The sequence below is a fragment of the Sorex araneus genome, chromosome 9, assembly GCF_027595985.1.
Source record: "Sorex araneus isolate mSorAra2 chromosome 9, mSorAra2.pri, whole genome shotgun sequence".
NCBI classification, from domain to species: domain Eukaryota; kingdom Metazoa; phylum Chordata; class Mammalia; order Eulipotyphla; family Soricidae; genus Sorex; species Sorex araneus.
Window position 1 is genome coordinate 15811985 of NC_073310.1, and position 26741 is coordinate 15838725.

General features: G+C 45.5%; 1 protein-coding gene across 2 annotated transcripts in view; it reads right to left on the minus strand.

Annotated features, from left to right (window-relative positions):
* The window catches only part of TTC28 (tetratricopeptide repeat domain 28), a 724018-nt gene that overhangs the window by 168658 nt on the left and 528619 nt on the right, over positions 1–26741 (minus strand). For both annotated transcript variants that reach the window (XM_055146863.1, XM_055146864.1), the window contains one exon: positions 5994–6501. In XM_055146863.1, coding sequence (XP_055002838.1) covers positions 5994–6501 — 508 coding nt within the window. The remainder of the gene's footprint in view (positions 1–5993; positions 6502–26741) is intronic.

Genomic DNA, 26741 nt, shown 5'->3' on the forward strand with positions numbered 1-26741 from the left:
TAATACCCTCTCCTAAAAAGAAAGAGAAAAGAGTAAATAGATGAAAAGTAATAGATCTTTCCTTAAATCTATGAAAGATTACACGTTACACACAAATTCTGCAGTTCAAAGAACTGCAGGAAGGACAAAATAGAGGAGATAGGTGTAGTATAGTTCAACTACTAAGAACCAAAATGACAGAAAATCCATAAAATCAGCAAGAAAAAAAAAGCACATGCCATACAAATGATTAATTTAAAGACTTCTTATCAGAATAAATGGGGACCAATAAACAGAGGAAATCTGCCCTGGATTGCTGAAAGAGGGGAAAATACTATCAACTTAGGGTTCTGTGTCCAGCAAAAATGCTTTGTGAATTTTGGGTTATTTTGGGGTTATTCTCAGCTGTGTTTAGGTATCACCCTTGGCTCTATGCTCAGAAATTACCACTGGTGGTGCTTTAGGGAACCATATACAGTGTCAGGGATCAAATTAGGGTGAGTTTCATGTAAAAAAAGCACCTGAACCCTGTGCTATTTCTCCAGCCCTCAGGAAAACATTTAAAAGAGGAAAAATGAAATTAGGAGACCTGCATCAGAAAAGAGGCTAAAGGAGATTCTTCAGGCTGAAGGAAAGTTATACCAAATAGAGACTCAGATCTTTAGAAATGAATATTAACACCCTAACTTAATAACTATGTTGTTAAACATAAGATATTATTTTTCCTTTTAATTATTTAAAATAAGTTACATAACCTCTCAGAGAGCCCGGCAAGCTACCGACAGTATCTCACCCGCATGGCAGAGTCTGGCAAGCTTCCCGTGGCATATTCAATATGCCAAAAGCAGTAACAACAAGTCTCACAATGGAGATGTTACTGGTGCCTACTCGAGCAAATCGATGAGCAACGGGATGACAGTGATATAGTGGAGTTATATGACAGCTAAACTATAGATGAATATGAATAGGGAGTAAATAGAAAGTAAATTGGGAGTAAAAAGATCTGTATGTTTGGATGGTACCTATATTTTACAAGCATTGGTAAAATATTATGTAAAGGAAAGTTGGTAGAAGTTAACGATATATAATTTAATCTCACAGAGGAAGCATTAAAAGTCAATGCAGAGGCATGAAAAATAAAAATTAAGGATACGTCATTAAGTCAACCCAAAGAAGTAAGAACAAAGAACAAATTATATGGGACAAACAAACAGTAACAGAAAAATCATAGGCCCAAAAATAGCAAAAACAATAATTAGAGAAAATTTAAAAGAATAAAATTCTCTAGTTAGAAGACCATAATTATCAAAATCTTTAAAAAATATGCAAGTTCCAACTATATGTCATGTGTACTCAATAAACTTTAAATATAAGGACACAGAAGGAGGGTAAGTAAAGAGATGGGGAAAGACGAACCACATAAGCAATAAACATAACGAAGCTGGAGTGGGAATATGCATATCATAGAAAGCAGACCTCAGGGCAGAAAGGCATGGACAATGATAAAAAAGGGAACATTCCGTAATGATAAAAGGGCCAATCTGTCGGGAATACAAAATGATCACAGATGAATATTCACCCAAAGAGTTTCAAATTACAGGAAGCAAAGTTTCAAAGAATTAAAAGAAGGACAAACAAATCCACAATGAATACTAGAAATTTTAACCATTTCCTTCGTACCAATTGGCAAAACATACAGATTAAAAAAAAATAGAAACAAAGGCAATGAAAACAGCTTCAACTTAGCGGGACCTAACTGAACTCTATTACTAGGGGCTCTGTACCTGAGGAAATCCTACAAAGTACATGTTTTCTGACCACAATGACATGAAATTAGAATTATATAACAATGATGTGCATAGAAAAATCCCAAATGTTTTAAAATTAAGCAACATGTCTGAACAACACAGGGTTTAGAGGAAAGCCACAAATTATTTTAGAAATACTTTGAACTCAACAAAGATAAAGAAAACATAATAGCCAAAGTGAGTAGAAATAAAGAAATGAGAAAAACAAAAATAAACTAGTAACCTGACAAGCACTTAAAAAATAATGAAAGTAAAAGTCGATTCTTTAAAAAAACCAAGATAATCGTTCAACATATGCAAATCAATTAACATAATACATCGCATCAGTAAAATGAAAGCTAAAAAGCATATTGCCATATTAATCGATGCAAAGAAACTTTTGATAAGATTCAACAGCCATTCATATCAAAACCCTCAACAAAAACAGGGTGAAGGAACCTTCAAGCTAGTAGCAGCCATATATTACAAACCCAGAGGCAGTATTACTCTAAATGTTGAAAACCTGAAAGCATTTCCTAAAGAATAGGGAATATATATACTATACTGTATATACTATTATTCAACATAGTATTAGAAGTCCTATCTACAGCAATCAGGAAAGAGAAAAGATAAAGTTCTAAATTGGAAAAAGAGTTAAATTATCACTATCTGCAGGTGACATGATAGTAGATAGAGAAGACCCTAGAAACAAGATAGCACAGTGGCTGGCTATCAAGTCAATACATAAAAATTAAATGCATTCTTATATGCCAATAATGAACCAGAGAAGAATGCAATCAAAGAGTCCATCCTGTTCAAAACAGTGTTAAAATCATCAAGTACCTAGGAATCAACTTAACAAAAGACATGGAGATCTATATCATAAAAACTCTAAATCACTTAGGAAGAGATAAAAGAAGACATTAGGAAATAAAAAAAAATAATCCATGCTCAAGAATTGGAAGAATCAACATTGTCAAAACGTACATCCTACCTACATGATCATATAGATTCAATGCATTCCCCCATTCAAATTCAGATCAAATTCTTAAAGGACTTAGAACAATCTGTAACAAAGTTTGTATGGAATCAGAAGAGATCCCCAAATAACCAAAGACATACTGAAAAATAAGGAACTGCGAGGTATCTCATTACCTAATTTGGAAATGTACTGTAAAAAGCCGGGGATAAGCCCTGAGCCCTGCCAGGTATGGCAAAACAAACAACAAATTAAAAGAAAAAAATCAAGAAAATCAATCTCTAGGTAGAATGATCCAGAAAGAGGGATGGGGTTTCCAGAGGCAAAACACAAATGACCAGGAACAGAAACAAAAGGAGGCATTACCAACATACACCCTACCATCATGAGAAAGGAAATAAGGAAATAATTGTAAATAAATCCCTGCCAACACATTCCACCCGGATGAAATGAGCATTCACTGGAAAGCACAACTTATGGAACATGGACACAATGGTCGGGGGAGATGGCACAGGAGCTGGGGGCACCAGGCACAGGACCCCTGTTTGATCCAACAGCACAGTCCTCTGAGTACTTCCAGGTGTGCCCCAGGCTGGTATCTGGCACTGCAGGACCCAAGCAGGATCAGATCCAGTAGTCCAACCCAGTTGGCTGAACAGCGCCAGGAATGGCCCCAAGTCCTCTGAGCACTTCTTGGGAGCACCACCCCCCCAAACCAACCTGACACAAAAAGGAAATCTGAATATTATACTGAGTCTGCCAAAGTCCCAGCCCCAAAGCTTCTAATCAATCCTCCAGTCCTCTGTCACAGTTTGTCACTGCCTTCCCAATCAGCTAATCTTCCTTAGCGCTCTATCTGAAACGTCTCACTCCTACATTTCAAAACGTCAGGAGTTCCTGTTCACTGGCCTGGTTTTCATACTAATCTTACTACCGACTCCCCAGAACAACCCCTGCAGGCTAATCAATCATGCTATCATCCCTCGCAGAGGCTGGCCTAGTAATAAGTTGTCTTTTTTTCATGTGTCCCTCATCATCGGTGCCACCCTATCCCTGACAAATCTCCCCTGTTCAAAGGTTCCCCCGGAGGCCAGAAAAATACTTTGGATCCTCATGCTTCTCCCTCCTAGGAATTTTACAGCGGCACCTTTAACACTGTCTCCGGGGAGGATGCTGTTTGCCTAGGCCTCAACCCTATTTTCTCAATGCACTGATAAACTCCTGAAGAGTAAGGATGAAAAAAAAGGGCAACCACTCCAAGACGCAGCACCTCAGACGTGTGCTGTACACACTCTCTTCAACGCCTGTAACAAGGCGATTCTGAACAGGGTCCTAGGACTCTAGATCTACTCTGAGCTCAATCCTGTTTTCTGAGTCATCTTCAAGGATTTTCAGACTGTTTTTCTAACACCTACCCTCATAAACCATTTGCATACAGAGGGAGGAGTGCTAAGGGTTGAGAAAAAGATGGGGGCACCTTGAACTTTTAGGTTCTGTCATTAAGAAGGGCATGGGGGAGCCGGCAGAGGAACCCAGGTGTGTGGGACCCGGGCCGAGATCGCTAAGGCTGCTTGGATTGGGACTGGGCCTCTTCCACCCAGATCCCCCATTTTCCAGTAGCTAGGCAGTCACACCCAGAGACTGTCCCTGGCGCTGTGTAATCCCAACAACAGCCAACATCCAGAGACTATAAAACCAAGCTAATAGCCTAGTTCTCCCTTTTAGAGAACCTGAAAAGCTACAAAGAGTCCATTGTCCACTTGGGAGAGCCTGGCAAGCTCCCAGGGTGTATTCATATCCAAAATACAGTAATGGATATATACATACATCTTGGAGAGTCTGGCAAGCTACTGAGAGTATCCTACCTGCACGGCAGAGCTTGGCAAGCTCCCCGTGGCGTATTCGATATGCCAAAAACAGAAACAGTAGGTCTCATTCCCCTGACCCTGTAAGAGCCTCCAATCGTTGGGAAAGATGAGTAAGGAGAGGCTGATAAAATCTCAGGGCTGAGTGTAATAGAGACGTTACTGGTGCCCACTCGAGTAAATTGACGAACAACGAGATGATAGTGACAGTGACAGTGATACAGTCGATTAAGAAGGGCTCCACTGGGCATTCAGTGGCTAGGATGACCTAATGAGAATTCACTAGGGAATACCGGAACTTTCTATCCTCTCTCCAGGCTGAGACCCTCGGCCTGAGCAGGAGCTGCGGCTCTCGGTTCCTTAACCAAGGCTCAAGCTCTGTGGCTGTTTCCAGAAACATCTGTTCCTGTCTGCTGCTCATTAGTTACCCACAAATATGTGAGGGTATGATAACAATATCTTCTACGGCGGAGTTACCAAATCTTAATGTCTCTTACTGTTATAAACAGACTTCCTCAAATTTGACAAACATCTTTATGGTCACCCAGTACTCTCCCAAACAAGGATTATAAATCTTATTTTAAATAGAGCATTCAAAAACTACTTCGGTCAGTTTTACCAAAACGACCCCAGCAAGGAGGACTCCTGCCTGGCCGACAGGAGGGGGTGGGGTCACTCAGACTTGTGAATACACTTACTTTTGAGAGGGGGGGAAAAATAAAACCAATATTTTCTGGAAAGTTAAAGTCAAGAAATCCTGGTAAGCAAAACTCCTCTCCACTCCCCTTTTGTTGATGACCACCTCCCGGCTTCTCTTTCATTTAACCCAAATGTAGCTGTGTATCCTCATTTCATTACCCTCCCCTTTCATTAGATCCATCGGCTCGCTCTTTCCTCTGGACAGATTAGAAGGTTGGGATGTTTGTTCCTCCAGGGACTCTCCGCGTTCTGATCCCTAGAGCACTGCGGTGACAGCAGGGTGTGATTTAGAGCGAGCAGGCTCCAGGGAAATAGCGCTCAGGGAAATATACAACACACAGGACGAGGCAGGTCTCTGGAATACAAACACCCTGATTCCTGTTTAAAAAAAAAAATGACGGGCGCCTCCAGCTTAAGCTCTTTCCAGCCCAGTGCATGGATTCCTGGACCTTGCAATCTTTATTTCTCTTTGTTTTGTTGTCATTTTGTAGGGGAATGGACCGACCCATCCCCCATCCCCAGGGCAGAGCCCAGGGCTTCCTCCTGGCTCTGTGCTTAGGGATAACTCCTGGGCAGGTCAAGGAGCATTTGCGACGCTGGGGATGGAACTGGGGTCGGCATCGAGCCTGACAAGTGCCCCGCACCCCGTATGATCTCTCTGGCCCGGATCGTGGGGGGTCTTACCCAGATTGGAGGACGCGCGCCCTTCCGCGGCCCGGTCCTTGAGATCCTCCGCGATGCCCAGCTGCTGTTCGTGGTACTGCTTCGCCCTCTCCAGGTCCTGCATGCACCTGGCGGCGTGGCCCAGGCCCGCGTAGGCCCGCATCTCGATGGCCTTCTCCGCCAGCTCCTGCGCCAGCTCCAGCACGTAGTTGTGGTAGGACATGGCCTTGTCGAAGTTGCGCCGGTAGTGGTAGGCGCTGCCCAGGTTGCTGTAGGCGCGCGCCTCCTCGCGCTTGTTGCCCAGCTCCTTGGCGATCTTCAGGTGCTGCTCGTGGCACTGCACGGCGTTCTCGAAGTCGCCCATGGCGATGTACACGGCGCCCATGTTGCCGAGCTCCCGCGCTTCCGAGAGCTCGTCTTTGGATTGCTTGGCCAGGAGGACGCACTGCTTGTGGCTGGCCAGGGCGTTGGGGTAGTCGCCGATGGCGGTGTACACGTGGCCCAGACTGCTCAGGGCGGATGAAGCTGCCTAGAGAGAGAGAGAGAGAGAAGGAGAGAGGCTAAATCGGAGAAGTGGAAGCCCACCAGAAAATGGCCGTGGTTGATCTCAGCTGAGAAGAAAAAAAAATGCCCCTGAGTTTGCTGTCATCATCCTACTCCAATTCCTAATGGGTCTGGACAGAACTTTCATTCCAGCAAGCACAAGCCAACCGCAAGCTGCAAAGGAAGGACCACAGGGCCGTCATCGGCCACTTTTAATTCCTGCCCCCCGGAAGAACAGGCTGTCTTCTACGTGACCATCATCTTAGGAACGTAGTGGCCTTTTTTTGTTTCCTTTGCTTTTTGGGTCACACCCGGTGATGCACAGGGGTTACTCCTGGCTCATGCACTCAGGAATCACTCTGGCGGTTCACGGGGGACCCTACGGGATGCTGGGAATCGAACCCGGGTCGGTCGTGTGCAAGGCAAACGCCCTACCCGCTGTGCTATCGCTCCAGCCCCATGACCTAAAGGTTCTAGACTCTTCCTGGATGCCTCTTGTCCTGTGTTGATGGACAAGGTTTTTCGGGGCGGGCCAGTCCGGATATCCGGAAAGCCGGAGGCTTGCCTCCCCCTCCTTCCTTATCACCCTGTGCCTAGAACTAGGAGATATTCCCACCCCCCAAGCCCCCTTTCCTCATGATGCGCCTCTTTCCTGACATGAATGCAGGATCCAGGGAGAGCAAAGGGTGTGGCCAGTTGCCAAGTGACCCTCAGAGGGGGGAGGGCTGGCGGGGGGGCCTCAAAGCTGGGGATGTACATGTCATCCCAACTTGGGAAAAGGCGAAAAGTTTCCAGAGCATTCTAAGCTGCGGTGGCCGTTTCGCTAATGTGCTAACAAAAAGATTTAGAAAAACAAGAGGAAAGAGATATTTAGAAATCAGCACCTCCCTGCCCCCTCCTCCCCCCTCCACTCCGCCACCACCATTCCACCCCCAATACACACAGGGGTGGAGGGGTGGAGAGCAGCTCTGGGTGTGATTCTGGCAGAAGCAGCAACGCGGTCAGCAAAGCCTCTGGCCTCAGCACCCCACGGCAGGACGGGAAGTCAGGGGTTCCCCGCCGGCACGGTGCACGCCAGCCTTTGCCCTGCTCGCAACTCTCCCATTACCCACCCCCCCCAACCACCCCCAAAGTCTCTTTCCCCCGCTTGGCTGCAGGCCTGCAGACCCAGCCTCCTTCCTCTAGCTCTGTCCTGAGCCCTCCCCTCTTTACCCGCTGGGATTCTTCTCTATCCAAGCCTGGCGAGGGAGTCGGACACAGTCCACAAAACCTCCCGCCGCAAATCTTGGCCGTCCCGGGCGTCAGAGACACACGGCTCTTTCATTACGGAGCCGGGATGACCCAGAATCGGACACACTCGCTTCGAAACGAGCGCTGCCCTTTATTAGCTCTGGGACCTGGAGCCCCTGGACTTCCTCTGTCTTCCCGACCGGCATTTCTGGGCATCCTCAGTAAGCCAGGAACCGAGCTGCTTCCTCGCTGAGCCGTAAGCCTCTGTCAAATGTGTAAACCATAAATAATTCACTAGATAATTCCAAATAGGGGATCTGGTTGGAGGCAATGAGCCCGTGAGCACGGCGGGGGATGGATTTATAGGGCCTGGGGCAGGAACAACACCCCGTGCATCACTGTTCTTAGAAACTTATGGTTCCCGGCAAGGCCAAATGATAGCCCTGGGATTGCCAGCCTCGGGTTCGGCATTTCCCTCGATGCCAGGGAGACACAGACGCTGTCTTGCTGAAGCTCCCCTAACATAAGGAGAGAGAGAATGTGGGCACTTCCTCCCTGGGGTGTGTGTGTGTGTGTGTGTGTGTGTGTGTGTGTGTGTGTGTGTGTGTGTGTGTATGTGCATGCGTGCGTGCGTGCGTGTGTGTGTGTGTGTGTGTGTGTGTGTGTGTGTGTGTGTGTGCGCGCGTGCAGGGGAGGGGGGAGGCAGGCCTGCCTTCACTCTTCAGTTGGTACCTTGCCATTACCAGGCCATTCCTGTCAAGCTGGAGTCCCGGCCGTGGGTGTCTTGGAAACCCACAGCCCTGGAAAGGATGCTGTGATTTACGACGCGCACGGCACAGCCCGTGAAACGAGACAGTCTTGGTCTAGTGTATGAACGGATGGATGTGGATGCCGGCTCCGAGGCAGTCTCTGGGTAAGCCCGAGAGAGTCGTTGCCATGTCTCTGCCTGCTTTCTAAGAAAATTCATGAATTGTGCTGGCTATGAAAGTGTACCTACTGGCTTCCCGGGGGCTAAAATGATATCCCAAGGACGGAGGGCTGCGTGGATGTCCTGGGTAAACATTCGGGTTCTCTGCGAAGGTTTCACTAAGGTGCGGACCGGTGTCTGGGGGCTGCAGGCTGGCTGCGTTGCTCTCTGTCGGAAGGTGCTTGTCATGACAGCTGAAAACATCAGCCATTAGGGCCAAACATCTCGAATTCGGTTGCCACCCAAAAAGGAAGCCCAGTGTTTGACAGCCCCCGGGCCGTCAAACGTGCGATGATATTTATTAGCTATTGTGAATTACAGATTAATCACGCCTCTTTGTCCTCCTTCCCTAGCATAAAGCTGAGATCTGAGAAATGGTTTCGGGCTGTTAGCAAGAATCTGAAGTGTTACTATCTATGGGGAAATCACAGGCCCCACCTCAGGCAGATGCCGCATTTGCCACCCAGGTTCTCTCCGCCTTTGTATATTAATCTCTGGGAGATTTCTGAGCGAGAATAGTAGCAGCTGCTTCCCCACAGTGGAAACATTTTGGAACATCTGTATTTGAATCCTAAAACGCACACAGACAAGTGATTCTAACCAACGATCTGGTTGAAATAATGCTTTCCTCTTTGTGCAAGAAACAAACTACTCCCGTCCTTGCCAAAGCACGACTCCCAGCTGCAGACGGAGCCCACACGAGGCTGTCACCCCTTGCTGTGAGCCCAGGGGTCGCAGAAGAACTACAGAGGGCCAATCAGGTTCGAGGGTGAGGGACCTAGGGCAGAAAACGTGCTTGGAGTTCTTCCAAGTCACCCACCCGTAAGGGGCTCTGAGTTGGAGACACAAGATACAGTCCAAACATCATTGTGGTGACATGTTTTTGCTCTCGTGTAGCATGTTTTCTGCCTGTAGAACATGTAGGCTTTGTAATGATTCTATGACGTGGTAGGACTCAGGGCACACTGTAGAGAATATAAGCAGGTGAGCAGGGGTCCACTGGTACCAGAAACAATGGCTGCTCTTCTCCCCTGCCTTCAACCCGTAAGTACTTTTTATTCTCTGCCATTTCAGTGCCCACAAACCCAAGTGTGGGGTACCTACCTACAATCCATCAGGCCAAGAAAGACGTTAGAAAAACAGGAGCAGACTCTGGGAGCAGTCATGCTTGGGATCAAAAGACACACCGCATGATACTGCCCAAGAATACAGAATGTCTCTGAGCATCAGTTTCCTCATCTGTAAAATTGGGCTATGAAGAACTCACCATGCCTTGATCACTGTATCACTGTCATCCCATTGCTCATCGATTTGCTCGAGCGGGCACCAGTAACGTTTCCATTGTGAGACTTGTTGTGACTGTTTTTGGCATATCGAATACACCATGGGTAGCTTGCCAGGCTCTGCTGTGGGGGCGAGATACTCTTGGTAGCTTGCTGGGCTCTCTGAGAGGGGCGGAGGAATTAAAGCCAGATCAGCCTCGTGCAAGGCAAGCACCCTACCCGCTGGGCTATGGCTCCAGCCCATGTGATGCCTTAATAAGGACTAAATTAGATAATGTTTTGTGAAGAGCCTATGTCAGTGCTGAGAACACAGGAGATGCTTTCCGCAGTTACATTTTTAGTTTTTCCCTCTAATCCAGCCATGATCACACTCACTTAACTCTATTCATTACAAAGATACGGCACAGGTTGCTCAGAAAACAGAGCAGTAAGCTAGACCACACGGGGGCCAGAGTTAAGTACACAAAAAATTGTCATGGTGGGAAATATTTTCCTATGCTGAAAACCAAATTACTATTCCTATTGCTTTTCTGTTATTCATGGGAATTTTAGAACAACTGCCATATCGACTCTAATGTTGGTAAAAATCACTTTCCTTCAAGTGTCAAAACTTGTCAGAGACGGAAGTGTAAGGGGCTTCCTGATTGGTTGATTCATTTGTTCATTCATTTGTGTGCTCAGGAAACTTCTTTAGACTCATAAAAATACAGTAAACTAGTTTTTAGAGGAGGTCCAAACTCTGCACTACTCAGGGCTTACTCCTGGCTCTGTGCTCAGGGATCAGTCCTGGTGGGCTCGGGGGACCATATGGGATGCCAGGGATCAAATTTGGGTTGGTTACATGCAAGGCAAGCACCCTATCCACTATACTATTGCTTAGGTCCTTAGTTAACTAGTTTTTTGATAAAGAACAAAAGGTAGTTCAATGAAAAAAGAATTGTCTTTTTAACAAATAACCTTGCACCAACTGAACAAAGTGAATGTAGATGTTAACCTTTTGTCAGCCACACAAATTCACTCAAGATGAATGACAAATACCAATACAAAAGTAAAACTATGAAATTAGTAGAAAATAACACAGGAGAAAAGTTGGTGATTGCTGACCAATCATGTTAGCAATGAGTGTTTTAGATTTGACACTAAACCATGATCCATGAAAGAAAATTTTAATAAGGTGAACTCTATTAATAAGGTGAATTTTAAATTCTGCTAAGAGATAAATACCAAGGAATACTATTAAAAGAAGAACAAAAATAAGCCATGGGTCTGAAGAAAATTTCAAAACATGTATTTGATAAAGTACTTATATCCAAACACACACACACACACACACACACACACACACACACACACAGAGTCAAATTCAACAAATGAGAAAACAAAAATCTCAACCTAAAAATGGACAAAATGTCTAAACAGCAATCTCACTGAAGAAAATACACAAATGTTACGTAAGTCTAGGAGAAGATGCTTCAGATCAGGATATTAGGGAATTCTAAGTTAAAATAGCAGTGAAAAAGCACTGCATACCTATTAGAATTGCTAAAATCCAAAACAACTGACCGTGCCAAGGGCTGGGGGGATATGAATCAACAGGAACTCTGAACTCTGGCTTGTTACTGGTGAGAGCATAAGATAAGACAGCTGTTTAGAAAGCTAGGTAGCAGTCTCTCACAAAACCAATCCTAATTTCACCATACATAATTGCATTCCCAGCTGTTCGCCCTAATAAGATTTAAAAAAAAAACCCTATGCCCACACCAATGTCCATAACAACTTTATCTACAAATGCTGAAAATTAGAGGAAACCAATAAGCCTTTCAATAGATAAACAGATAAACTCCGGTAGAACCTCAGCATGTCATACATAGGATTCAGTGCCTAGGAGAAATTATCCACTGGGCTCCTCAGAACCTTAAACATCTATAGCGTAATCAAAGAAGACAGTCTAAAGAGGCTACTGTATAATTCGCATCATCTAATACTCTGGAAAAGGCAAGGCTTTTGTGACTGAAAAGGTTCAGAGGTCAGGGTTTAGGAAAATGAGAGGAAAGGGTGAGGGGTGGGGCACAGTTTTTTTTGTCATAGAAACAATTGTGTGCGACAGTGTAATGATGGACACAGATTTTTATTCATTTGTCAAGACCCAGAGAGCACGCCACACAAGAGTCGGATGCTCAAGTGAACTATGAATTTTAGTTACTACATCAAGATGGTCTTGTTAATTGTGACGAATACCGCGCGGTGATGGAAGATGCTAGCAGAAGGGGGAACCGAATGTGGGAAGGAAGAAAGCGTGTGAAAACACTGGATGTTCAATTTTCTGTGCATCTGAAACAGCTCCAGAACGGTCTATCAATTAAAATTAAATATGCACAGCATGAGTTTCAGAGGGGTTGGTGGTAATTCTGGGAGAATAGAAATGGCATGCGCGAAGGCACGAAGTCTGAAGAACGTGTTATGCTGGAGAACCAGATGCCACTTAGACCTGCAGGGAGAGTAAACGGGAGGGAAGTGTGGAAAATCAGCAAAGTTGGGATGAATTCTGTCCATCCACTTAGGAAAGCTGAGGCATTGTCCCTGAGTGTTGTTGCATTGGATTATTCTAACAACGCTCTTCGGTGCTATGATATCCAGGAGGAGATAAAGCTCGTTCAAGGAGACCAGGCTGCACGCAGAAAAGTACACAATGCATAGAAAAGCCATGTCAGAGCCAATATTCAGACGTGAGGTTTCTCATGCCCATCTGACGGCACACAATTTGGTCTCTACTGGAGACTCTGCAATCCATCCGGAACCACGGGAGTCACAGGTGTTTGTCTTGTTTCATGTTTGAGCCACATCCAGGAGTACTTAAGCGGGGGTGGAGGGGGCTCCTCTGGCCCTATTACTACCCACGATGCTCAGGGAACTGTGTGGTGCTGGGAACTGAACCCAGAGCTCCTGATGAGGGTCGGAGGCTGCTTGCTCTCTCTCTCTCTCTTATACAAGCTACTGACACAATTAAATCTGCATATTCATGTGTTTTCATAAAGTTTACAGACAAAGGCGGGTCAGTTATAACAATAACAAATCAGTTAACTACAATAATAGCTCACTAGGATGCAAATAAGTGATCCTTGAAGAGGGCACTGAGATAGAACAAGAGTCAGGAGTATCCAGCTTGCCTGCTCGGGACTCTGGCACACCATGGGGTTTCCCAAGCATCGCTGGGTTTAGACTTCATGGCCCTTCAGCCTCTCCACATGTGGCCTTGGTGGTCCCTGGCAGTGGGGCTGAGCAGCACTGCATCTCACTGCATCTTTGGGCCCTACCACTGAACCACCCGGCCTTGGGTACAGCTAGGGGAGGATTCCAGGTCCTCTGAGCACTGCACGGACCACCACACCCCCTCCAAAGATGTATTTGAAGCATCCGTGATGTTCATTCATTTTGGGGTTAGGGCCACACCCACTGATGTTCAGGGCTGACTCCTGACTCTGCACTCCTGGAGGTGCTTGGGGGACCCTACGGGGTGTCCAGGACCACACCTGTTTGGCTAGATGCAAGGCAAGTGCCCTACCTGTTGTACCATCGCTCTAAATGCCAGCGTTAGTGGTATTCAGAGCAATCTTCCGATCTCGTGGATTGGCTCCTTTTCACCCGAGCAGGAAAGCAGAAAGAAGACTGCTTTCCATGCGACCTGCAGTGACCGCAGAGGCTCGCCACTTTAGGGACCTAGTGCACGAGCCCCTCGCTAATCCCCCACTGCTCTCGCTTGTCTTAGCGCTAAACTCACGCTCTGCGCCCCGAGCACCAAGAGTGAATCACGGCAGTGGGGAAGGGAGCCCAGATTGGCCTGCGATGAACACACGGGGGAAGTGCGTCTTTGTCAATGTGTTGCGTAAAAAACCATTTTGTTGTTGTTGTTGTTATTGTTTTCAGTTTTCTTTTTGACCATGCCCGGTGGTGCTCAGGAGTTACTCCCAGCCCGGTGTCTGGGGATCACTCCTGCTTGGTGGCAGGGGGTCATGAACACTGCGGAACAGATCCGGGCCGCCAGCATGAACACCATGTAAACTGGCGCTTTGAGCCGCCTCCCTTTCATTGCCTCCAGGCCACGGAGACCTGGACATTAGCAGCCTGATCTGGCCGAGCGGACCACTACGGAACCCATGCGAATCCTGCCCCGCCTCTGTCTTCACCGTCAGCACTCTCCGGCGGCTAGAGGATGGGCTTCGACGGACTCACCCTGCTTCTGGATAAACATTAAGGCGTATTTACAGAAAAAACTAAATTTTAGAATAATTGGATGTGAGAATAAGTCACTTAGCTAGTTTCAAAAAACCCGCATTAGCCTAGGTACAAAGGTCTACCCGGTAAAATTTGCCCCGATTTCTTGTCTGCTTAGGGGGAACCAACAGCCACCAGCCATGAAACGGAAGATTGGCTCAGGCCCTGTGGCACCCGCACCCCCCCCCCCCACATACTAAGTGCCACGGAATCTCCATCTGGTGTGCATACTCAGTCTTCGAACCGCCCCTTCACCTGAGCTGATAAGTAATTCTACATAAAAATGTAACTGGACCAACATGTTTACATGCTACAAGTCATTTGTTGAAGGACAGTGCATAGTAGCGACAAATTTAATTTTGGGGGTGGGGGGAGTGTTTTCAGTCCACATCCAGCTGTGCTCAGGGCTTCCTCTTGGCTCTGTGCTCAAGGATCACTCCTGGTGGGGCTGTGTGGAATATAAGGGGTGCCGGGGAACCTCGGGTCAGCTGCATGCAGTGCAGGCAACTTAACTGCTCCCCTATCTGTTGGCCCCCCAGCTTCATCTTTAAAGAACAAACAACATTTTTTCTTTCGTGTTTCAATCATTTTTCTACCAAGGAGCCTCCCGTGGTTCTATTAACAAAGGAGTGTTTCTTTTATTTATTTATTTATTTGTTTGTTTTTTTTTTGTGTGTGTGGGGGGGTGACACCTGGCAGTGCTCAGGGCTTACTCCTGGCTCTGTGCTTTGGGATTACTCCTAGTGGGGCTCAGGGAACCATATGGGGTACCGGGGATTGAATCTGGGTTGGCCACGCGCAAAGCAAGCACGCTCCCCACTGTGCTACTGCTTCAGCCCCAGAAGTGAATATTTTTTTGCTTGTTTGTTTTATGGGTCACACCCGGCGATGCACAGGGGTTACTCCTGGCTCTGCACTCAGGAATTACCCCTGGCAGTGCTCGGGGGACCATATGGGATGCTGGGAATTGAACCCGGTTGGCCGTGTGCAAGGCAAACGCCCTACCCGCTGTGCTATCACTCCAGCCCCCACCCCCTGGAAGTGAATCTTTCCTGTGGATCGAGTCTAGCTTTTTGCAAGGCTCACCAGGAAGCTCCCAGCTGAATTCGGAGCCTCCCTTCACAGCCAGATGGAGCCGCCCCATAAGCGCAAACACAGACTTGGTTCCAGCCTACGACACGTCCCTCATCCTTTCACTCCTTGCGTTTATTCCCTTCTGGTTTGTTTCCTGCTTCCACAAATCCTTTTTGAACTAAAACAGAGAAGGGCGGGGAATCAATGACACACAGACGATCATCAAGTATGAAGGGGCTCTCGAATGGCCGCCCTCTGGGCGTGAGGCTGCAAGTTCGATCCCCAGCCCGGCCAGACAGCTCGAGTGGGAAGCTGGTGGTAGTGCCACTCGACATGGCACAGGTAGGTGACACCCTGCGTGGCGACCAAGTCTGTTGAGCACAACAGAAGGCTTCGCCCCGCCCCCCGCCCCCCTCCCCCCCCCCGAAAGCACCACCACCAAGTGTGTGTCTCCCATCACTGCGACAAAGGAAGACAGGGAGAGGGCAGACAAGCAAACAAACCTAGTTGGAAAAGAGTCAAATACTAACGCGCACGGCAGGGCGGGAGCTGGGGCCGGAGTGAGCTAAGAACCATGAACGCACAGTCACAGCCCGACGATGACACCATGCAAACGGGAAACAGCTGAACTACGTGGTTTTCAGTAGTCGTCACCGTCTCCTCAATAGCTGGGGTCAGGCTTATCCCAACCTACCTAGACGGCCCTCCTGGGCGTGACCTAGCCTTAGCGGAATAGCCCTCACCTATCACTGGAAAGGTAACAGAGATCGGTGTGTCTCTGCCTCTTCCTTCCATAGAAGCACTGGTTTCTGGTTGAAACAGTCGCTCTGCAGGGCTGGAGCGGTAGTACAGGGTGAAGGTGCTTGCCTAGGTGAGAGCCAATCCTGGTTCAATTCCCAGCACCGCAGAGAGTCCCCCCAAGCCCTGGGAAGAGAGAATCTGGGTGCAGACTCAGGAATAGCCCCAGAGCACCACCAGGTGGGGTTCAACCTTCTCCTGCACCCAGATCCTAACACGGCTGGACGAAATCCATGACTACGAGCCCAAACCCTAAAATGGTCAGACTAAATCCATTACCATGAGCTCAGAGAGCGGGCTGTGATGGTGACAGCTTCCCCGAGGTAACCTGCCAGCCTCTCTCTCTCATACAGGGGGGCCAGAGGAGCCTTCATAATAATTACTTTTATCAAAATTATATTAGGGCTGGAAGAATAATACAATGTCAGAAAGATCTATTACCTAGACCTGAGAGTTGCTATCACAGGTGATAAATTATTTATAATATCCAGCCTTCACCCAGCCATGTTTTCAAACCAAGAATTTGTAAATGTCCTTTGCAGATGCAAATTAACAGATTAATAAGGAAACAAGCTTGCTGGTATGAGGAGCTGGGATGACAGATTAGCTATTAAGAGCAATTTATAGGTCATAAGATATGAAAGTTGGCAAGAAGCACTACCTCTGCTGGCTCTATAAATAGTGGAGTTGCATTTAGTTTCCCAGAGGAATCCTGTTCGACATTTTAATTATACCATAAAAACTGCCAGAATTTATAATGGTTTCATGGTTTTGTTTTTTTTTTTTTAGAAAAAAAAAAGAAAAACTTGATGCTCCATGTAAACTTGATGCAATACAACAGGCATCTGTGTACTGCATATGTGCAGCCACTGCCAGGCTGCAGCCAACGGAAGAGTGAGCGCGGCTTCCTCCTCAAGGGCTGCAAACGGAGCGACGGTGTGGAACGCCGGAGAAAGACACCGGAACGTCAGCAGGACAGACGTGCCTCCTCCCGCCTTCTCGGGGACCCGCCTTCCTGCTTTACGTCCCAGCAGCCGCGCACTGCCGCCGCAGGCTGCAACTGTCTGAGGTGGTGTCTACAAACAGCTCCCACCGACGCTGCTCTTAGGCCATGGGATCGGCAGCCAGGCTTGCTCTGCGAGCGCGTGTTCTCCCTGGAGCACGGGCCTCACTTAACGTCTTCTGCATCTTCGCTTGCTTGATTTTCCGCTCTCGGAGATCCCAGTGTTTGTTCTCTCTTGAACGTGTACTTCTCTCGTTCTCTCCTCTCACATTTGTTTAGTTACGTTTTATTCAACGGAAAACCACCTTGCTTGGGCCAGAGTGATAGCACAGCGGGGAGGGCGCTTGCCTTGCACATGGCCGACCTGAGTTCGATCCCCGGCACCCTCTAGGGTCCCCAGTGCACCGCCAGGAGTAATTCCTGAGTGCAGAGCCAGGAGTAATCCTTGAGTATTGCTGGGTATGGCCCCAAGAGAATAAAAAAAAAAACCCAAACTACCACCACCAGACACACACACACACACACACACACACACACACACACACACACACACACACACGATTAACAGTCAAGATCCCAGAGATCTACTCAGTCCATTAGAGAGTTGCTTTGCAGTGGTTGCTGGCAAATGCCCTGACTCACTTGAAGTAATTCACTTAGATGATCTTCTCAAAATGCACCAGGCCTAGGGAGGCCTCAACGGCAAAGGCACCTATTCTGCAAGGGTGAGGCAGTGGGTTAGAACCCTGGCACAGCCCTGGAATTGAAATCTTGGCTGCAGCACCACAGCACCCTGGTGCCCCAATACAGGGTTCAATTCCCAACACCTCACAACCAAGTGTGTCAGGGTACTGCCAAACCAAGCATGTGCCTCTTTCCTGCTGCCCCTTCTCCGCCCCCATGAGTTCTGCAACTGATATATGTGCAAGAAGCACAACTACAAAGTGTTGTCTGCACAGGGGTTACTCCTGGACATGCACTCAGGAATTACCCCTGGCAGTGCTCAGGGGACCATATGGGATGCTGGAAATGGAACCCGGGTCGGCCGCATGCAAGGCAAACAAACGCCCTACCCGCTGTGCTATCACTCCAGCCCCAAATGTGTAGAGTAACTTGTGACCCCAGCAAACACCACAAAGAAGTGTGTGTGGCAACAACAGCAATGGAAGAAAAATGAAAGAGAATTAAAAACAACAACAAGAACAGCAAAAAACAAAAGAGCTCACGGAATAAAAACCTGTTTCCTATTGGCAGTGTCATTTACATCTTCATTTGACTTGGGAGAATGGCAGGTAAAATAACTTGGCTTCCAAAGAGATTTTTATGACATAATTCCGTCAAGTTTCGCCGGCAATAACATGAGCAGCGTTAGGAAACATTCGGCCATAATGCTCTTGTAGTCCAATCAAAACTTTTCCATTCCACGGTGGCCGGCCAACCTGAATTTCAGTGGGCTTTAAAGCTCGGTCCTACAGGAGGTCGGGAGGCAGTCAATCATCTCTCTTAGACAGTATTTACACTGAATCATAAAATCTGGCATTAGTTGGGCAGCGTATAATGAAGAAATTAGGAGAGGGAGACAGACGAAAAACATGTATTTGTGCAGCTGTGAATGAAAGCAGCAGAGGAGACGTTTCTTGGAAGGAAGAGAGCCCAAGGAAAAAAATAGCTTATGTGCAGGAGTTAGCACGTAGCGACTTAAATAAGAAATCTTGAAAGCAGATGGGAAGGAGGCTTTAAGGATCCTGGGGAGATGTTAGGAAATGAAGAAATGACTGAGAATCTCTGATGCCACCCAGGAGGACCATGACCTTGGCTCTCCCCAAAGGTAGCAAAGGACCTTTTCTTCAGACACTTCCCCAAAGAAGATAGGTGGATGTCTCCTAGACATATGAAATGGTGCTCATTGCCACTTACAATCAGGGAAATGCAAATCAATACAGCACGGAGATACTATCTCACTGTATCACTGCATCCCCGTATCACAGTATCACTGTCATCCCGTTGCTCATCGATTTGCTCGAGCGGGCCCCAGTAACGTCTCCATTCTGAGACTTGTTGTTACTGTTTTTGGCTTATCGAATACTCCATAGGTAGCTTGCCAGGCTCTGCTTGTCTCACTTGTCTGCAGGCGAGACAAGTGAGAATGACAGACATGAGAAAAATCTGGAAATAGCCAGCGCAGGTGAGGATACAGAGAGGAAAGGAACTCTCATTCAGTACTGGTGGGAATGTCGTTGGTTCAACCTCTGTGGAAAGCAATATGGAGATTGCTCCAAAAAAAATGGCCCAGAGTTACCACTTCTTGGTATCTGCCCCCCTCAAATACAAAAACATTAATTTGAAAGGAAATACGTGCACGTATGTGTACTGTAGTTCTTAGTCTGAAAGCCAACATATGGAAAGAGCACAAATGTCTGACGATGGATGAATGGATCACAATAGAATATTATGGAGCTGGAAGAAAGGATTTTGCCACTAATGGATGGAACTAGAGGTTCTGTCCTGAGTGAAGTGAGTCAGGCAGAGGAAGGAAAGAGAAAGAAAGAGAACGACAGTTCTCATGTGCGGATTTAATGATACACAGTAGAGGAGTGACAAATGGCCAAAGCCAATGGCCCTGGAGAGTTGGTTCACAGAACTGAGCTTAGCGGTGGTTGGGGTCTGAATGGGAGGGAACTTTAGGACCGTGGTGAAGGGCACTCAGGTGGTAGATTTTGTGTTGGAATGATCTATGCATGAATCTGTTATTAACACTATTGTATATCACAACACCTCGATAAAGGGTTTTTTTTTTTTTAAAAAAAGAACAATTTCTAACACACACTGGACTTTCCAGGATTTTGATTGTTCAGGAACAAAGGACTCACAATCTCAGCTCTCTGCTCCTTCCAGTAAATTCAACCTATTTCCCTGTCAAGATGACTCCAAACTCGAATATGAAAGGGATGATGCGTTTAAGAGCTGGAAGGAGCCTCAGAGATGGTACTCAAAGGTCGAACTTTGTTTAAATCAAATGATAAGTACATGTGACTGGGTAGTTATTTAATATGGTTCTTTAGGTTACTTATCCTAAGGTCTACTTTTCGTTTGTTCATTTGCCACACCCAGCGGTGCTCAGGGCTTACTCCTGGCTCTGTCCTTGGGGATCACTCCTTATGGGCTCAAGGAACCATACGGGGTTCAGGGGACTAAATCAGGGTTGGCTGTGTGCAAGGCAAGTGCCCTATCCCCACCCTATATTATCACTCCGGCCTGTTAAGGCCAATTTTTCTTCTAAAGTACCTTTTATTCCATGTACCTTATGGTTTCAGGTCTGATACTGAGGTCTTTATTTATTTATTTATTTTTGGTTTTTGGGTCACACCTGGCGATGCACAGGGGTTACTCCTGGCTCTTCACTCAGGAATTACCCCTGGCGGTGCTCAGGGGACCATATGGGATGCTGGGATTAGAACCCGGGTCGGCCGTGTGCAAGGCAAACGCCCTACCCGCTGTGCTATCGCTCCAGCCCCCTGATACTGAGGTCTTTAATCCATTTTAATCCAACTTTTGTACCTGGTGTTAGAAAGAGGCCTATTTCTTCTTCTCCTTCTTCTTCTTTTTTTTTTTGCATGCAGCTGTCCAGTTTTTCCAGCATTACATGTTGAAGAAGCTTTCCTTTCTTCACTTCATATTTCTTGCTCCCTTATCAAAGATTAAGTGATTGTATATTTGAGGGTCTGTGTCGAATATTCAACTCTATTCCATTGTCTGCGGGTCTGTCTTTATCCCAATACCATGCTATTTTAAAGAGCATAGAGGAAAACGTAGGCAGAACCCTCCATGACACTGAAGCTAAAGGCATCTTCAAATATGAAACATCACCGAGTGAGCAAGTGGAAGCAAAGATAAACAAATGGACTATATGAAACTAGGAAGCTTCTGCACCTCGAAAGAAATGGTGACCAAGATACAAAGACAGCCCATGGAATGGGGAAAATTATTTACCCAGCACCCATCTGATAAGGCACTAATAGCTTAATCATCATCATCATCATCATCATCATCATCATGATAGCTAATATCAAATATTAATATCAAAATAAATAGCTAATATCAAAGATATATAATGCATTAGTAGAACTTTACAAAAAAAAGACATCCAACCTCATCAAAAAATGAGAAGAGGAACAGAAACTTTCTCAAAGAAGAAATTCAGTGGCCAAAGGCACATAAAAAATGCTCTATATCACTAATCATCAGGGAGGTGCAAATCAAAACAACAATAAGATATCATCTCACCACCCCCCACCCCCACCAAAGACTGGCACACATTCAAAAGAACAAGAACAACAAGTGCTTGTGTGAATGTGGGGAGACATTGAGAAACTGTTGGTGGGAATGCCTTTTTTGGAAAACAATATGGGCATTCCTCAAAAAACTAGAAATTGATCTCCCATATGACCCAGCAAACCACTTCTGGAATATCTCATGGGGGTGTAAAAACACACAGCAGAAATGCCATATGCGTTTGTGTGTTCATTGCAGCACTATTCACAATAGCCACAATTTCCAGAATCTGGAAAACAACCTGAGTGCCCAAGAACAGACAACTGGATAAAAAAAAAAAAACTATGGTACATCTACACAATGAAATACTATACAGCTGTTAGAAAAAATGAAGTCATGACATTCGCTTATAAATGAATGGACATGGAGAGTTATAATTCTGAGTGAAATGAGTCAGAAGGAGAGGACAAATATAGAGTTATTGCACTCATTTGTGGGATATAAAAAAAAGTTATATGAGACTAATACCCACGGACAGTAGAAACAAGGGCCAGGAGGACTGGTCCATGAATGGAAACTTGCCGCAAATGTAAAGGCACTGTGGGGTAGGGGGTGGGGAGGGCAGTAAGGATGCAGAAGTGACCACTATGACAATGATAGTTGGAGATAATCACTCCGGACAAGAACCAAGTGCTGAAAAGAGGGAAAGGATATACATGATAAACCCATATTGCAAACCATAATGCCCAGAAGAAGAGGTGGGGGGGGGAGTGTCTGCTACCGAGGCAGTCTGGGTGGGAGATTATATTGATTGGAGGGAAACTGGGGACATTGGTGGTGGAAAATGTGCACCAGTGAAGGGATAGGTGTTGGAACATTGTATGACTGAAACCCAATCATGGATAGCCATAACTGTTTATCTTACGATGATTCAATTAAAAAAAAATCAACTTTACCTGTTTAAAAAAATTAAGTACTTTGGTTATCCATAGCACCTGGATGGGTTGTTTATACCAGAATTTGAAACTCTCTTACAACTTAACTCTCAATGTCTCAAATCTACAAACTAAGGTGAAGTCATAGCAACTATTTTTAATTTTTTAAATCTTTTTTGTCCCTGTCTTTTTTTTAATTATTGAATCACTGTGAGCTAGAGTTACAAAGCTTTCATGTTTGAGTTTCACCCAACCCTCCAATCGTGCACAGTCTCCACCACCAATGTCCTCAGTATCCCTGGTGCCCCCTGGCCCCCACCCCCCATGGCAGACAATTTCCCTCTTACTCTCTCTCTATTTTGTGGCATTATGGTTTGCAATACAGATAATGAGAGGCCATCACGTTTGGTCCTTTATCTACTTTCAGCACTGAGCGATCCATCCTGAGTGATCCCTCCAACCATCATTGGCTTAGAGATCCCTTCTCTATCCCAGTTGCCATAGCAACAATTTGGGTCAATGTTCAAGTCACTAGGATCAACAGGACTGGGGTCTAAATCTCCACGCTCCCAGCTGGTATCCTCCTTCCTGTGTCTCATCAAACACTCCACCAGGCCCCTGAGTTACCCCAAACACAAACCTTTACTGCCTGTTTCAAGTCTCCTCTTCCCATGATTAACGCAGGAAGTGAATGCCATCCTTTTCTCCCAACTATCAAATGTTCGTCTGACATGACCACTTGCTTTTTCATCTGTTGGCCCCGCATGCAGCTTTTCATATGAAGAGGAGTTCTTAGTAAAAATTAAAGTTCCATATGTCCCCACAATACCACTTCTGGGAATATATCCCGAGGATGAAAAAAAGCACAGTAGAAATGACATCTCTACCTATATGTTCATTGTAGCACTGTTCACAATAGCCAAAATCTGGAAACAACCCAAGTGCCCTAGAACAGATGACTGGCTAAACAAACTTTGGTATATCTACACAATGGAATACTATGCAGCTGTTAGGAGAGATGAAGTCATGAAATTTGCTTATAAATGGATAAACATGGAGAGTATCATGCTAAGTGAAATGAATCAGAAAGAGAGGGACAGACATAGAAGGACTGCACTCATTTGTGGAGTATAGAATAACATCACATGAGTCTGACACCCAAGGACAGTAGATATAAGGGCCAGGAGGATTGCTCCATAGCTGGAAGCTTGCCTCATGAGTGGAGGGGAGAAGGTAGCTGGAATAGAGAAGGGATCACTAAGAAAATGATGGCTGGAAAAATCGGTCAGGGTGGGAGATGGTGCTGAAAGTACGTAATGGAACATGATACCCTCTTAGTATCTGTACTGCAAGCCGTAATCCCAAAAGGAGAGAGAGAGTATGGGGAATATTGTCTGCCATGGAGGCAGGGGGAGGGTGGGAAAAGGGGGCGGTTACCAGGGGTATTGGTGGTGGGGAATGTGCACTGGTGGAGAAATGGGAGTTTGTGTGATTGTAACCCAAACGTGAAAGCTTGTAGCTATCTCACAGTGATTCAATAAAATTTAAAAATAAATAAATTAAAATTAAAATTAAAGTTACCCCGACTTGTACTTCATGTTCTTTATTTGAATGCCAATAATATACTAGTTAGAATGAATTTCCGAGCTTAGTTAAACAATGAGTATCATTTTTGGAAGTAACAAGACAATGTGAACAGATGAGACTTGTAGTATATCTTAAATACATACTGATTTTTTCCCTTCTAAGTTCTAAGCCAGGATAAAATTCAATGGTAAACTTTAATAGCTTTAATCAAATTTTAGTAACTCTCTAACAACTCTGGATTCTATTTCTTGAATAATAATGAACAAATCCAGAAGAACAGTTATTAGCACTCTTTAGGCTTGAGTCTGCCTCTGGCTAGCTCTGTTCCCTTAAGGAAGTCATTTATTCTTTCTGTCCTTGTTTCCTTATCTGTAGAGTGAAGGGAATGATATCTAGCTCATGGCATTATTATAAGCATACATTTAAAGTGCTTAGAATTGTGCCCAGCACACAGCAAGTATTCAATTACTGCGAGCTGTTATTACGGATGCTAAATACCAATAAAACTGAGTAAATTAAGTAATTTTAAAGACATATATTTATATTCATTTACTCTGTTTTGTACATTATTTAAATTTCAAATGTACCAAATTAGTGCCTTCCTTCCCCTCTCTTGTTACATTAATTAAAAAACCTGAAAATGTCATTTCCCTTATGTGGCATTCATCACTGTTCCTTTGGCACAGAGATTATTTGGGTGTGTAAGCACATAAATATTTCTTTTTGGGGAATCCCTAATGAAAGAAGATATTATACCAAGATTTGCCCTTTCACGCCCCAACCCCATAAAAAAAGAAACAATATATTCACACTGAGGAAGAACTGTATTTCTTTTGGGTGAAGATTCTAAATTTCTTTTCAACATTAGCTTAATTTCCAAAATATCCAAGTTGACATTAAATATAGGTTATATTGACAGAACTTCTAATTACAACTGTCAGTGATGTCTCTGGCAAGCTACTTTTAAAATTTCTCAGTTGTATTTCAGTCCTTGTATGACTGAAACCTAATCATGAACAACCTTGTAACTGTGTATCTCACAGAGGTTCAATTATACATAAAAGAAAAAATAAAGATAATTGTTATAGCTAAAGCTTGGAATCATTCTTCATTCCATATTTTTGCTCACTAGATACCATAAATCTATTTCTAAATGTTAATAAATATTGGAGCAATAGCACAGCGGGTAGGGCATTTGCCTTGGATGTGCTGACCTGGGCTCGATTCCTCCGTCCCTCCTGGAGAGCCCAGCAAGCTACTGAGAATATCTTGCCCGCACGGCAGAGCCTGGTAAGCTACCCATGGCATATCTGATATGCCAAAAACAGTAACAAGTCTCACAATGGAGACGTTATTGGTGCCTGCTCGGGCAAATCGATGAGCAATGGATGACAGTGATACAGTGAATAAATTCTAATTCACTTGACACTAAAAACGAAATAAAATAATAAATTTTATTTTATTAATAAATAAAATTTCTCAGTTGTTTGGGATTGGAGAAGACTGCATTTCAAGCTAAGAATTCTGAAGTGAACACACAGGACCCATACCTCTCAACTCCTCAGAATCTTTAAGGGAAATGACGCCCGGACCTTCCCTACAGCTGCCAGCACACAGGATTATCCCCAACACAGCTCTCTTTCAGCCACACTCTGATGTTTGCACAGAACTTATGGTTCTTATTTTTTTTCTTTTTTTTCCTTTTTGGGTCATACACAGCAATGCACAGGGGTTACAATGCACAGGAGTTACTCCTGGCTCTGCACTCAGGAATTACTCCTAGCGGTGCTCAGGGGACCATATCGGATGCTGGGATTTGAACACAGGTTGGCTGTGTGCAAACGCCCTCCCCGCTGTGCTATCACTCCAGCCCATGGTTCTTCATTTCTGACCTTCTTCCTCTACCCGCTACTCCTCTCACTGGTCCCATCGTTGCAAAGTCTCATAGGATTGACTCTCTTCTACCTTCGCAATGTGTGTGTGGAGACAGAACGTGATGAAACTGTGGCCCATATTATTTTGGTTCTAGAGCTGTGTTTCTACGACAAACCACAAGTGCACCCCATGTTAGAGTGGCGGGAAATTAGTGAAGTTCAGCCTTTCACATTCTTTGTGATTTTTACTCTTTGGAGCAATGCCAGGGCTAGAACCCAGGGAGGCATGCAGGCAATTGCTTGACCACTGAGTTAGATCCCAAGTTCCTGAGCATCATTTACTCTTTGAAGAAAAATCATCATCATCATCATCATCATCATCATCATCATCATCATCATCATCATCATCATCATCATCATGTTTGTCTACTGCTCACTGAGTCAAGCATACCGTATCTCCTCACACTGACGCTGACATTTCTTTAAGAAGCTCTGCATAGGAGACCGTGAGAAAAACTGGGGTCACTGGTGGTAGGAGATGGACATGGAGGAGGGAGGGGTGCTGGATGATTGTATGACTGAAACCTGATCATGGACGGCTTTGTAACTGTGTATCTCCTGGTGACTCAATTAAAAAAATTAAAATAGGGGCTGGAGCGATAGCACAGCGGGTAGGGCATTTGCCTTGCACGCGGCTGACCCGGGTTCAAATCCCAGCATCCCATATGGTCCCCTGAGCACCGCCAGGGGTAATTCCTGAGTACATGAGCCAGGAGTGACCCCTGTGCATTGCTGGGTGTGACCCAAAAAGCAAAAAATAAAAAATAAAAATTAAAATTAAAATAAAAAAATTAAAATAAAAAATAAGGGAGGAGTGGAGCTCGTGGATGGGGCCGGCGGGAGCAGCCCCGCGGGGCACCCCTCTAACAGC